General features: G+C 35.8%; 1 protein-coding gene and 1 pseudogene across 4 annotated transcripts in view; one reads left to right on the top strand and one right to left on the bottom strand.

Annotated features, from left to right (window-relative positions):
• AFTPH (aftiphilin) overlaps positions 1–13,815 on the top strand; it is a 63,631-nt gene extending 49,816 nt beyond the window's left edge. For 3 of the 4 annotated variants that reach the window (XM_045827176.1, XM_045827177.1, XM_045827178.1), the window contains 4 exons: positions 1,186–1,246; positions 2,774–2,857; positions 6,716–6,839; positions 12,685–13,815. In XM_045827176.1, the coding sequence (XP_045683132.1) occupies positions 1,186–1,246; positions 2,774–2,857; positions 6,716–6,839; positions 12,685–12,829 (414 nt within the window). In that variant the 3' untranslated portion in view covers positions 12,830–13,815. The remainder of the gene's footprint in view (positions 1–1,185; positions 1,247–2,773; positions 2,858–6,715; positions 6,840–12,684) is intronic. The other variant, XM_045827179.1, reaches the window with a different exon arrangement.
• Positions 9,345–9,838, bottom strand: LOC123811163 (annotated as a pseudogene).
• Positions 13,816–14,160: the final 345 nt, after the last annotated feature.

Here is a 14,160-nt window from a genome sequence, read left to right as displayed (position 1 = left end):
CAGAACTCTTCCATAGCCACAAAGAACTCCCTCAATATGCACCCCCACTGTCACCACCTCACCCCACTCCCACAACCATTCCTAACCCCTGGTATCCACTGATGTTAGCATTTTGCTGTGTTTGTTCCCCCCCACCCTGCCCACCCTCCAGTCCTGACCTGATCTGGGGGCGACAAGATACTTGTTGTAACATATGTATCATTGGTATTCCAGTTATCAAGACAATTGTTATTATAATATTATGATTTTAGACTTTCAAAAATCTTGGATTCATGCTCCTTTCCTACGAGGAACAGTATCTGTCTACACAGAAGAAAAAATGAGTACAAAGTTTTAATAGTATTTACCTTAAAATACAGTGTGTACATATGCATACAGTAAAGGAGTACAAAAAAAGATAACATGTCAATATTAAGAGTCTAATAAAACACAGGGTTATTTCAGTAAGTGTTGATAACACCACCTCAAAGTAAAAGAAGAAAGAAAACCAAAACCCACAATTTTTTCTCATTAAAAATAGTCCTAAAATAAAGTGATACTCATTTTAAAAAGGTTTTGTACTACTTTTCATCTTATGTGTACAATTTGGAAAATTGTAAAGAACCAGAGACTGTGGACTTTGAACCTTTTCATTTCATGTATAATGAGACCAACTAAACTAACCATACATGGTCATACAACCAGTTACTTCATAGTTGCTCAGTCTCAACCCAAATTTCCTCATTTTTAGTAGGGTACCTTTTCTATTGTATTATACTCTCTGTTAAGAAATTTTAAGTAACTAGTCATTTAAAGTTAATCACACTAGTAAAAAAGTCAGTGACTTTTTAAAATATTTTAATGTGTTTATTGTAATCAAGCCAATAGTTTATGATTTGAGAGTATATTGAAATCTTGACCTAGAAACAGTCCATAAATACCTGTTTGAAATGTAAAGATAACTCCATTTCTCAGAAACTATTTTAATGTTAACAAACTGTACCGTTTATAAATTTTGCAATTTCAGTTTGAGTTAATATTTGTAGATAACCTTCTGAAATTGTAAATTACCCCAATTTTGTCTTTAGGTAATTTATTGTCTGATTATCTACCTGTAATAGTTGTGTTTGTGTGGTTTTTTTAAGGATTCTTCATTTTGCTACAATTCGTACTGATTAATTTTGATTTTTTGGTTTTCAACTCTAGGAGTCTCTACCACCCGTCCAGTTTGACTGGAGTAGCAGTGGCCTTACTAACCCTTTAGATGGTACGTCTCTCCGTAGAGCCTCTAGCACCAGAGCTAGAGTTAAGAAAGCTACAAAGTTCAGACAAACTTCTCTCTGCTGATTTCCTTTTTTGTTTAAACATAACTTCTTATTCTTATCTTTGGAAATTCAGGCTTTCTTTCTGAATAGTAATTGCTCAAGAAATTAGCCATTACTATTATTAACATTAGTAATGTCCAAATATAGGTAGTAAGTAGCTAGGTAAAATTTTAGTTTCTTTATCTTAAGTCAAAAAGCTTCTTTATTTTTTACAACTATCTAGGTAGTTTAAATGATATTTTAGGTGAGATCAATTTCCTTGAAATTAGTTTCTGTAGTTTTAATTTATAGAATTTTCTTGGATGTAAATTCTTGCGACTAGAGGCCGCTTTAAAGCACAAAGCACAATTAACCAAATACAGTGTGCAAATAGACCCATACTTACCGACTCAAAGTAGTTTTCAGATTTAATAATATTTTATAGAGCACTTATATGCAAATGGAAGGTGAATGATTTCCATGATCCTTTTCTAAAACGTATCTCAAAATACTTGTAGGTAATTCCAGAAATACTGGTTTTACTCATGGTTTTAAGAGAAATTCCTGAAAAAGAAATAACTTATTGTAGTTAATGTGGGGTCTTTGAAATAACACAAAATGCAAGCTTTCCAGTGTGCCGACAGCACAAGTTTTAATTGCACCCTGAGATGACAATTACTCTTACTCCTGTACTTCATCAGTCGTTTGAGCCATTGCCTGAACACCTGTCATTCTGTCAGTTTTGCCATGGAGTGGGGGTCCTGGGATATTGGGAAAGCATCCGATTGAATAACAGTGCTGAAGGAAAGCCTGGATGAACCTTTTGCTGTTGTCTGGTGTCTTAATTTAGTCAAATCCTCGTGCTTTTTTATTAACAAACAACTTCTTTAAAAATGTACACTATTTCTGATTGCTGTTGCAGAGTTAAAGGGGAACAGTACAGCTTGAGGTTGCACATCAGGGTAGGGCAGTTATGACATTCCTTATTATGTTGCTTCATTTTAAACTAAATTAATGCATCTCTGTGTGTCCTAAAACTGAAAACTTTGTCACTTTTAAAAACATATTAATTGGAAACCAATATTACTAACATGGAAGATTGATTTGGGCATGTACAGTGATTTAATATTGTGTTGAAATACAAGTATTGTTTCCCTTTAACGGGTATATTTCCCCCTTGGTCTTTCTGGTATGGCTTCGAGTTTGATTGAAAGAACTGAACTTCTAACTAAAATCTTACTAAGTGTTAAATTATTTACATTGTACATGAGAAAATGTACATCGAATTAAATTGTTATTTCCGAAATGTCCTTAGTAATGAAAAACTAATACTGTACACATTGTTTTAATGTTGATTTAAAAATATGTAATGACTACTAATTATAACCTGCATGTTCAAGTGTGTGTCTTACCCCTTTTTACACATAACCCCTCCTCCCTTGGCTTACCTTCTGTGTGGCTGCCTACCAACACGGTCACTGAATTTCAAGCTAGTGGAGGTTCCACTCTCCTGAACCTTGATTTCTTTGGGCCCGTGGATGACAGTAGCTCTAGCAGCAGCACCACAATCCCAGGTCAGCAGAGTGTTAAAACCACAATTATAGTTTATTTACTAAAAGCATGACCACATCACTTGACTTTCCTATAAACAAGGAAACAAGTAGATTGTTTCTCTATGATGTCTTTCTAGTACTTTTCTTTCACCTATCTATTGTATTTTCTAGTCGCTGACCATAGCAAATGACTTACATGAGATGTATTTTACGGAAAGCTTTCTCAGAATGTACTGTTCAGAGCTCAAAGTAGTTTCTAGGAATAAAATTGCCCTCATGTCCTTAGTTAAAGGCAGGGGTTTTTTTCCTGTAAATGAAAAATGCAATATTTTACATGCTTATTTTTTTAAAGCATATTCTATAAAGCCATTTGAAAAAATAAAAGTTTAGAGATATAAGAATATTTTAGTACACAAAGATGACTTTACGTTGTAGTGCTTGTGATAGTAGAATCTTTACAAATGCTAGCATTCAATTAGTTGTTTATTAGTGCTGCTGAATGTACAATTAGGTTCCAAAATGTTGGAGTCTAGCACTTCATTATCTAGTCCAACATAGAACTATTGTTGTTTTTATGTAGCTGTTAAATAGAAAGTATACTGTTAGTTTTCCATGTGGAGGACAAAAAAGTTACAAAAGTTAGTAGTAGAAAATAGTTGCTATGAGATACTAAAAGTTAGAAATTAAACCTTACTTGGAGTGCCTGTTAAATTAATGTTCAGCCCTGCAAAAGTTCAGTTCATTGACCAAAGAACTAATGTACTTTGTCATTTTCTAACTAAATAAAAGATTAAAATATAATGGCATTTTTATGTTTATGTTTATATTTTATTTACTACGATTTTAATGACTCTGTCATCCCAACTTGTGATCTGGTAATCATGCCCATTGATGATCAGATGCCACTGGGGTGCTATATATAGATGTTGATGCCCAGAATGCATAGCGAGGATCCCTCTGTGTCCCCACTAGTGTCCAGTCACAGCCAGTCTGGTTCCTGAGAATTTGCTGGGTTGGTTCTATTCAACTAGATAACCCTGCCACCTACTTCCAGCAGTTTTAGGTGCCATGATGGGAAATGGGGGAGCGTAAATCAGTCAGCTAAGGGTCAGCCTGGAATGAGGATGCCCTTCTCCAAGGTCTGGTTTTGGAAATCTGATCCTGCTCTAAGGAAGGTCCAAGGCCATTTGGTAGAATGACTCGGTTCCTCAAATTTAAGCCCTGGTTATCATGTTCATTGTTTCCAAGATTTGCAAGCATGTGAAAAACACAATCTGTATCTGGTTTTGAGTTCAAAATGATATTTCACTATTTACTTACATTACTTCTAAATACACTTGATCTATGGAATGACCTGGGTGAGCTAATTAGTTGTTTTTAATACTTAATGGGGAAAAAGTGTGTATTGATTTCCTTATTGCTGTAGTCCCAAGAATGAATGACCAAGCTCCCATTTTTAATTTCCTCTCAGCTTTGTTTTGTCATGACTGTATGTATTATAATATAAACAAGTCCACTATTTTTGGATGCCTAAAAATCTGGTTTAAATTTAATTTTTGGTTACATTTCAAACTCTTGTTAAAAACCATCCATAGGAATGCAGATAATCTAACCATATGAAGATGTACAGAAATGACCTGATAACCAGGCTCAGTATACACAGCTAGAGAAAAGCAAGCATTTCAGAAGCTTAGAGCTGTGATGGAAGTGAAATTAGCATGGTCAAATGCAGTCCTCATTACTTTGGAACCTTTTAAATATTTTTGTTCCATATTTTCATTAATATGCTCTAGCTGCTGTATAAACTTGATTACTACAAAGTTGCTTTGGCTTCTTTTTATTGCTATTGGGTTTTGTTAAAACTTTCCATCGAGCTGCAGTTCTTGACACCTTCCTTAGTATTCCATTTCACCACTTGCTTGCACCTTTTCTGACTTGTTTCTGGGAAAGTCATTTTGTCTTAGCTTGCGGTTATTTAATTATTTGTGTGTGAGACTTAGGAGGTTGGCATAGAACTTGGTTGGCTAGCTTTAGTTATGTAACTAAACTGTGCCTCATTAAGGTTTTGTTTTTTAAAAAAACTCTTCCATTAAAAAGAATTACTCTCTAATTATTAGTATAGAGTAGGTAATTCTTTTGTTTTTGAAAAATGTAGCCACAATGCTATTTTTTCTTTTTTTATGAGTGTTTGTTTTGAGCTTCGGGAGTTTGATTTTTTGTTGTTGTTTTTTAACTCCTACTTTACTGTTTGACAGCTGAGTGGCCAGTATTTTACAAATTCAAGTAAATTTTTACCAACACTTTTCCTGTTGCCAGTTAGAATGCAATTTATTCGGCATTATTCATTAGACATATCCTGAAATTTTGTAGTTACTTAGAAGCTAACCTGTCACAGTGGAGGAAAGAGATACTCTGGGTTCATGTGGTCCCTTTACAGGCATCTGTAATTTTTTTGTAGTTTAATTGCTGCCTATATTCTTAGTATTATAAAAATATAAAGAAAAGGCCTTCTAGTATATTTTGAAACTGCTCCTTAATGAAATATTAAGAACTTGGGAGAGTCAACAAACATTTTCTATAGCCTTCCTCCCTTGTTGGACATGGTAATTGTGGAAGCTGCTTCTGCTTGTTTGATTTCTCTAAACATCTGAGATCTCTGTTTACATCTGCTAGTCATCTGCAAAGTTGGTTAACAGAAGGCAGTTTCTGGGTTTTTTCCTTAATCTTGAAATATACCAAAAGGAAAAAACTTGTTAATAGCAATATGTGCATTTATATTTTATGAGCTGATCATCAGGGCTTTTTTAAAAACAATAAGTAACGATTGATAAAGCTATAAGAAATTTTTCAATTATACCCTGAAACAGCGGAACTTTTTCTCTCAAGTAATTTGCTGGGACCAAGAAGACTGTACAATTAAGAGATTTTTTTAATCTGATTATCTTTATTATCTAAAGTTTAGCTTGAGTTGAAATATTTAATTGTTTTTTCATTGTTCTCATAGTCATATTTAATATAAATGTGTATTTGAGATATAAAATACATATGTATAGTTTACTAAAGTCATATAAGGAGAGGATTTTTGTAGACTTTTACAATCTAATCCTCTGACATAATTTTATTTTGAATTTGTTTAACAAGATATTTGAACTGTTAGCTGCTAGAGTTAGATATGAGACTATAGAAATATAATTAACTCTTGAGGCAATTTTTATTTTATCCGGAAATAGTTATTTTTCACTTTTTCTGAAAATATTATATCCTACTACATCTTAGAAAGAACAACATGGTATATAATTTATCTTTAGTAATAATTTGATGTTTTGAGTAATATCTTATACCCTCAGATTGTCAGAATATTTAAACTAACCAAATCATTTACCATATTTGGAATTTTGTATTAGTTTCCAAATCTTTTGGTGTGGAAGAAAATAATGAAGGAAAATGGTCAAGAAGGTAGGAGGAAAGGGAGATTCAAAAAATGAGGTTAATCAGTTTAAAAATTGAGGTGTTCTATTGTATAACAGGTCATGTGCATTCTGTTGATAAGATGTTAACTTTCATAATTCAAACTAATCCAAAATTGAGAGAGTTTTCTATAGCAGATAGAATTTTCAGAAGTGTTGGATGGTGTTATGTTAGATAAAGATTATATTTATACCAAAGAGGAATTTTGAAAGTATTTTCCTATTTTATAAAGACTCAAAAGTAGATTTTGTAATTTAAAAAACAAATATAATGGTACAGTGTAGTAAAGATGTGTTATGCTTGTAAAAGACTCAGATGTTTACAGAATAATTGCCTTTTGCATCTTGGATTGTGGCTAATTGAGTGACCCATTGCAGCTCGCCACCACTGACTATCATTTTATACTGTAAGGTGTGGATCCAGAGTTGTATGAGTTAACAACTTCTAAGCTGGAACTCTCCACCTCAAGCCTCAAAGTGACTGATGCATTTGCGAGACTCATGTCCACAGTAGAGAAGACAAGCACATCTACCAGGTAAACACTTAGTGATTATTACACCCTGACTTTGACTTCTGTGTTGAAACAGCCCAAATGGGAAAGCAGATAAGTTTGCGGGATTTCATTATATTGTATTAAAATTCATTTAATGCCTAATTTCAGAAAATAGTATCAAATGTTTAGTTATGAGATACATTAGACCAGGCTATTTCAGAAGAGACTGACTAGCAAGGGCTAACAGATGTGGTTTTTTTCTCCCCCACCTCCAACTTTGTAGAGAAGAATTCTGCTTGTTAATTCTAAGTATTGAGATCATAAAGCCACTGTAAAAACATTCCCTCTTTCCCTTCATAACTTACTGAGACCTTTTGGAAGGAACCCAGCCTCACACTCCCAGAGTCAACAAGGCTAATCTTTTTACTTCAAGGTTAAGATAGGGTGATGGCCACTATTTATTTTCTGAATTTTTGCTAATGTGCAGCACCTCTGGTTGCTTCATCAAGGTTTCTGGGAGCCCCTTCACGGCATGCCTTTAGAAAAGCAGTTATCTCAGTGTCGGAACCAGATACAGGGAATGTCATGCGGGCCTTGTGTTTAGGATATTCAGGACCTTTAACTTTACATAGTCAAGCACTAGAATAAGCCATTGCTTTGGCACGTTAGCCATAAGAATAAGCCAGTTCCTAGTAAGAAGCTAATCATAATGAGCCAGATTACTGCAAAAGCAAGTATTGATTGGCATACCATCTCTGCTGTCCCAAGTCCATGATACATCTGCATTTTAAAATGTTTGAATACCCATTCAACAAATATTTATTATTAATGCTGTCAATATGTATAATTATAAAAAGCCATTATTATTTGTTTTATAATTATAATTATGGATACCCTTAACTTTTCCTGAGGTGGATTTGTAGCATGCATGTGCTTATTTGTCCAGATTCTCTCCATTGTTCTCATTACCCCTTTTCCTTTGATGTAATGCTACTTGGCACTGTTAAAGCCTATTAGTAAGTGAACCTACTTGTAAGTGAAGCCATTGTGGGTGTTGTGCTTACTTTCTAATTTTTTCTATTCTCAAATAAATTATATTTTCAAATTAGTATTTCAAATTGAAATTCTTCTCATACAATTTTCTTACCCATTTTTTCCTATGTATGTTAACCAAAAGCTAATGCATGTTTAACTTTTAAAAAACCCTGATATTTTTATTATTTGGGCTTTACCCTGCTATTTTTACTGCAGTCTTTTGTAGGAACAATCATACTGTTTTCCTTACCTTTTTTCCTTTGCAGTCTCACTGAAAGAACAAGTTAGAGTTTTGGAAGTCCCAATGATGAGAATTCATTCTTTGCACCATTAGGAGGAGCTCTACACCACATTGTTTAACTTGCTCTCCTAACTTTTTAATTCATCCTTGAAATATGCTGTATGTACACAAGGGAACTTTTCCAGCTCCTCTGTCACTTCAAGAAGTTCAAGAAAATATTGTCATTTTTTCCCTTACTCTGTGCTGTTATGGGATGAACTAAAGTATAGTGTGTATCCTAGTGACCACCATTGTTGGAGCTCCCTGAATTACTCTCTACTACCTGTTCAGCTCTACATTTATGGAAGGAACTTTTTTTGATTGATTAATTTTAGAGACAGAGAAAAAGACATTGATTTGTTGTTCCACTTCTATACACATTCATTGATTGATTCTTGTATGTGCCCTGAGCAGGGATCAAACCCACAACCTTGGTGTATCAGGATGATGCTCTAACCAATTGAACTACCCAGTCAGGGCTTCAGCTCTATATTTAAAACACAATAAATTGAAAAGGAAATAAGTTGTCAACTTAGTATTTTCTATTTTGTGGAACTGTTTGAAAATGGCGAGAAGTGCAAATATTTACAAGTCTTACAATTAGAAGGAAATGCTATAAAATGTCCCCATGAGTGCTTCTCAGTTGTGCAGGGAAGAGAAAAGGGGTGGCAGATATAGCTTTAGAAAGTGTTTTAAATGTCTCTGTTGTTTTCCTTCTGTTTTATTTTTCTTTTAGCTTTTAAGTAAACTATAGAGTATAAAACTCAGCAAAATCTTCTTGGCTCTTGACAGTGCACAGAAGATAGAGTAGAAGAGCACTGAGGGACTGTAAAGTAAGAAAAGGTGAAGAAACAGTGGTCTAGGTAGAGGGAATTTGACATGTAACAAACAAGATCCCATACTCTTCTAAGTGCTTTTGCACGTGTGAGAGAAAGTACATGTGCTCTTCTCTTTCCGTACATTGGCTGTGAAAGTGACTTCTTATTTTTAAAGAAATGGAAGTTTTTAGTTTTAAAATAGCTTCATTTTCTTGCTTACCTCTTCTAATACAGAGAAAAAATACTTCCTCATTTTAGTCAGTGGGTGGCCAGCTAGTTAGTAGCCACAGACCTGTAATTAAGTTTATACAAGCCAAAGAAGTAGTTGTCAAAAGGGATACATCTCTTTTTTACCTTTTAACTGAGATAAAATCCACCCTTCTCCAGTGTACAATTCAGTGGTTTTCAGTAAGTTCATGAGGTTGCACAGCCGTCATGACTGTCTAATTCCGGAACATCTTTTCACTCCTAAAAGGAAACTCATACTCACTAGCAGTCACTCCCTACCTGCCACTGTCCCAGCCCCTGGCAACCAGTAATGTGCTTTCTATTCTATTGTTGGCATGGCCGTACTTCTTGCAGCAGTTGTCAGCACAGGGAATGCAGGTAGACATAACACTTGTGACAGATTGTCTTGTCACAGTTGTACTTCTGGGTGAACTAGCAGAGGGAGGGCTTGATGATGCCACCCCGCAGATGAATACCGAGCGCAGGGTGGACTCTTTGAATGTTGTAGTCCAAGAGCCTGCGGCCATCCTCCAGCTGTTTGCCCACAAAAATCAGACACTGCTGGTTGGGTGGGATGCCCTCCTTCCATGGATTTTACTTCTAACATTCTCAGTGGTGTCACTGGACTCTACCACGAAGGTGATGGTCTTGATGGTCAGGGCCCTCACAAAGATGAGCATCTCTGCGTCTGCTGGGGAGGCTCCTCGCCGCCTCGCTGGAGAGAAAGAGCAAAAGTTTCTTAATTTTTCTTTCGTTGCTTATGCTTTAGATGCCATATCTTAAGAACTTAATGCCTACTTCAAGGTCACAAACATTTACACCTAGGTTTTCTTTCAAGAGTTTTATAGTTTCAACTCATAGATTTAGGTTTTTGATCCATTTTGAGTTAATTTTTTTAATGTGGCATGAGATAGGGATCTGACTTTGTTCTTTTGCATCCAGCTGTACCAGCACCATTTGTTAAAAAGACTTCTTCCCCCCCTGGAATGGTCTTGGCACCCTTGTTGAAAATCATCTTACCACAAATGCATGGTTATTTATGGACCCTTGATTGTATTCCTTTGACAAAAAGGATAAATCTCAAGAGAATATACATTGAAATTAGGTCACTGCCTTTGGCTTTGAGAAAAGGTCATGATATAACTTTCTATTTTCAGATTCTTCACAAGCATTTTTTTGTATTTTAAGAAAACTAGATCACATCAGTACACAGTGACTACAGATAAACACACAAAGAAAACATTTTTCATATTTTTAAATACAGCTTCATATTGCCTCCAAGGAGTGCCTCTGAAATGAGGCAGTTGATAGAAACCCTCGATGATCTTTACCAACCATTCCTCGGTTGGAAGTTCCTTCCTTTCCCATACCCCAGCTATTCTCCACAGATGAAGTCCGTTTAGGTACAGTGTTGTTCCTGTTTTTAAGGACCTCTTACCATTACAAAAACAGCAATAACATATATTGTAGAAAGTTAGAAAATACAAGCCAACAAAAATAACTTCCTACTGCATAGTCTTTCAGCTTTTTTAATGTAAATACACATGTCTTTGTGTTACTTTAACCAAAAATGAGATTTAATAGTCCACACTGAAACTCCTTGCAACCAGTGATCTCCCTCTGTCAGTTTCGGCAAACTTTCATCTCATCTATCCACAGGCTGTATTTAGATTTCTCTGACAACATCCTTTTTCTCTGCTTTGTCCAAACCAATATTCAGTCGAACACTGTTGCACCTGGCCGTTACGGCTCTTAAGCCCCTTCTAACCTAGCATGTCTACCCTTGAAGCCTTTTGGTTTTCAGTTTTATAACACTAGCTTATTGAAGAAGATCACTCCAGTTGTGCTGAAGAATGTCCCAACCTCTGGACTTTTCTGTTTGCTTCCTTCAAGTAATACTTAATATATTTCCCTATTCCCCCTTACTTCCTTTAAACTGGATAGTATATCTAAAGGTTTGATGAAGTCAGATAAACTGTTTTGGCTAGAATAGAATCCATCATAGGTGTATCACATCAGAAGACACATCACGTCTCATTGACTTCATCGTTGGTGACGCTAAGATTAACCATTGGCGAGAGGCTGACATTTTCCATTTTATGTGTTTTTCACTTTGAGACTAAAAAGTAAACCGTCTCGTTTTACTTTAGGATGATGCAGATACCCAATTTCCCATCAAACAGCCACCTAATAGTTTTGCCACCATTTAAGTACAATTAAATGTAGATTCAGTTGGGAAAAAAATAAGTGCTATTCCTTTCTGCGGAAAAACTCTAGAAGTGAGTTCATTATTGGTCAGGGTGCTCATGGTTTCACTGTGCCTAAAGCAGACCTGTGTCCCCCTGAAGAACATTGGTCCTAAAAGTCTGATGTTTGATTTTTCAGTCATTCTATAAAATCTTTTGATTTTAGCCTGAATTTAAAAGTAGTAACAGAAAAGCCTAGGTATAAAAAAAAATGCCTGCATCTATCTTTCTTGCATCATCTCCCGACTTTCTGCTAGTCATCCCCAGAACAAAGAAAGTATTTAGGTGGCGGGAATAACCTGTGTCACACCTAACAGAGTACCAGCTGTCTTTATCATAAAAGAGATCAGGGTCTCTAGAGTTAATTATTTTAAATGAACTTTGGTCTAAAATTAGTATTTTTATCACTACAACTATTTCTTTCAATATATTTAACCTCCTGGAAAAAATAAATGTCGGATTACAATCTTATGCTCAATTCGAGCCACATTTAACGCCCTATTGGGATTTCCTGTGGCTTGCCTGCTGGGAAGACATGGGTCACCAGGAGTTATTTGTACCTGTTCTAGGCACCAAACTGCCCATTTCTAGTACCTGGGGCCATTGTAGTAAAACAGACTTCATCTAGAGAACCCACAGGATTTTAAAGTTTCCCCTCTTCCTAAGGCCCTCCTGCCTGTGTATGTCCTCAGCATCAACGGCAGCCCCAGTGGTGCCACTTTTGAACCAGCTGTCTGCATCCCAGTGGGGCTGAGATGGGTGTTTTTGAGCTGAGGGCTTTCTCTCCTGGAATTCCCCATTGGGGGTGAAGAGCGCCTGAGGTTAAAATGACTTACAGGGTCTTGTGCCAGACATACTTCGTTTTATGTTGAGGTAATTTTGGTAGTTTCACTGGGAGCAAGGGGAAGTCCAGTTGGGTGGAGTGCTATTAGGGCTTCTGAATTGTATTTCTGCTTAATAACATTTTAAAAGTATGCCTGGGTAGATTCCCCTAGCCTTAGCAGTAAAGCTGCGAGCTGTACACGGGTGCACATGAGTGTCTGTCTGTACATACTAGCTGTAGCAGGCATCGTACGTCAGGCACGCATCCTCATGAGAGATGTGGCGTCTGGCCTGGGGAGCACATGGCACAAAAGTATTATGAGGTTCAGGAACTGGCAGAGAAAAAGATACTTAAGTCTTCACCGGTTGCTAACTGACTACCCTGAGAGTGGACTTTCTCCCATTTGATCTGCAGCAAAGTCACATTAACACACTCTTCATTTTTCATTTGTCAATAGGAAACCGAAAAGAGAAGAGCACCTCAGTGAAGAAGCCATCAAGGTGATCGCTAGCCTTCCTGACTTAACGTTCATGCATGCCAAGGTGTTGATGTTCCCAGCCACGTTAACACCTTCCACAAGCTCCCAGGAGAAAGCAGACTGAGAACTGAGAGGAATTAGACAGTTCCGATTGCTTTTCCTTCCCTCCATCCCTTCCCTACCATCAGAAGCATACCTGCTGTAATTAAAAAATAAATTTCAAGTTCAGCTGATTTGTTGGTAAGCCACACTAGAAAGGTATACATAGTAATGTATATTTATTTACATACTGAAGTCCTAAATTTATATTAGAAAAAAAATGTAAATAATCGGGGGTGAACATTTTTGAAGATTTATTCTTTTTGTGTTGCTGGGGTGTATACATTTATGTCTTTGTGAAATACACTGGCGGTGTCCTTCTTACAAAACTTTTGAAATAAAAAAAAGAAAATTAAAAACTCAAATCTCCACTGTCTGTGAAATCCCCTTCAGTCTTTTCAGATTGCGTTGAATGTCCTACTGATTTTTCATATCATATGTCAAATTACCTTTGCTGTCATAAATAAGCTCCAAAGTCATCGTTAAATATTTTTTTTAATTTTGTGTGTGTGGTGGGTTTGTTTCAGACCTGGCTTTTGTTAGCATTTTTGTGCTCTTTTTTAATCTTTTCAATCTGGCGTATTGCTGTTCGACCTTTTGCAAGGCACCTCATCAATTGTTCCTTTGTTATAGGGTGTGGATCATTGTCAGAACTTGATTGAAGGGGTTTAAAGGGATTTTGTCTGTTTTAAATCAGTTTGGTTTGGAGAAGGACCAAATTATATGAATGTCTTACCATGAAATTTACTTGTTACTGATTTTTTTGTTCTGTCATACCACTATTTTTTGAGGATTTTGCACAGTGTAAAATGACATAATCATAGATTGCTATGGTTCAGGCTGTATATACAGTAAAAACTATGGGTTTTAAATGTTTGGGGAAATTCCTATGGAAAAAAGAGAGAGATGTAGAAGAACAAGGGTAATGTGCATGCCCAAGGTCTTTTGAGATTTCAGTGTGTAAATTTCCTTTTAGCTTACACAAAAATAAAATAATTTAAAAGAAATTTAGCCCGGTGTCTTTGTACTTTGGTATCTGGGAAAATGTAGTAAGTTTGGGTGTTAAGTTTTATTCCATTTTAATGTATTTCAGCCCACAGGAAATAAATTGGTAGGGCTTCCACTTTGTTGAAACTAGGAAGAATTCAAATCTGGTCCGTAAGAATTGGATCAGTCCTTTTAGTAGCTGAGCTGCTTTTATGTAGAACATGAGATCATAAAAGAAATTCCCATGATTCATTATAATGTATCTTCATCAGAATTAGCAAGGTGAAATAGGGATATGTAGGGGATATTATTATTTCCAAGAAAATATATACATGAAATTAAGGTAAGAAGAAAATTTCTAAAAAGTAA

This window comes from Phyllostomus hastatus, unplaced genomic scaffold (assembly GCF_019186645.2).
Source record: "Phyllostomus hastatus isolate PE091 unplaced genomic scaffold, TTU_PhHast_1.1 phas_scaffold_78, whole genome shotgun sequence".
Lineage (NCBI taxonomy): Eukaryota > Metazoa > Chordata > Mammalia > Chiroptera > Phyllostomidae > Phyllostomus > Phyllostomus hastatus.
Note: the sequence above shows the minus strand (reverse complement) of the source record. Positions and strands in the feature narration are given on the sequence as shown.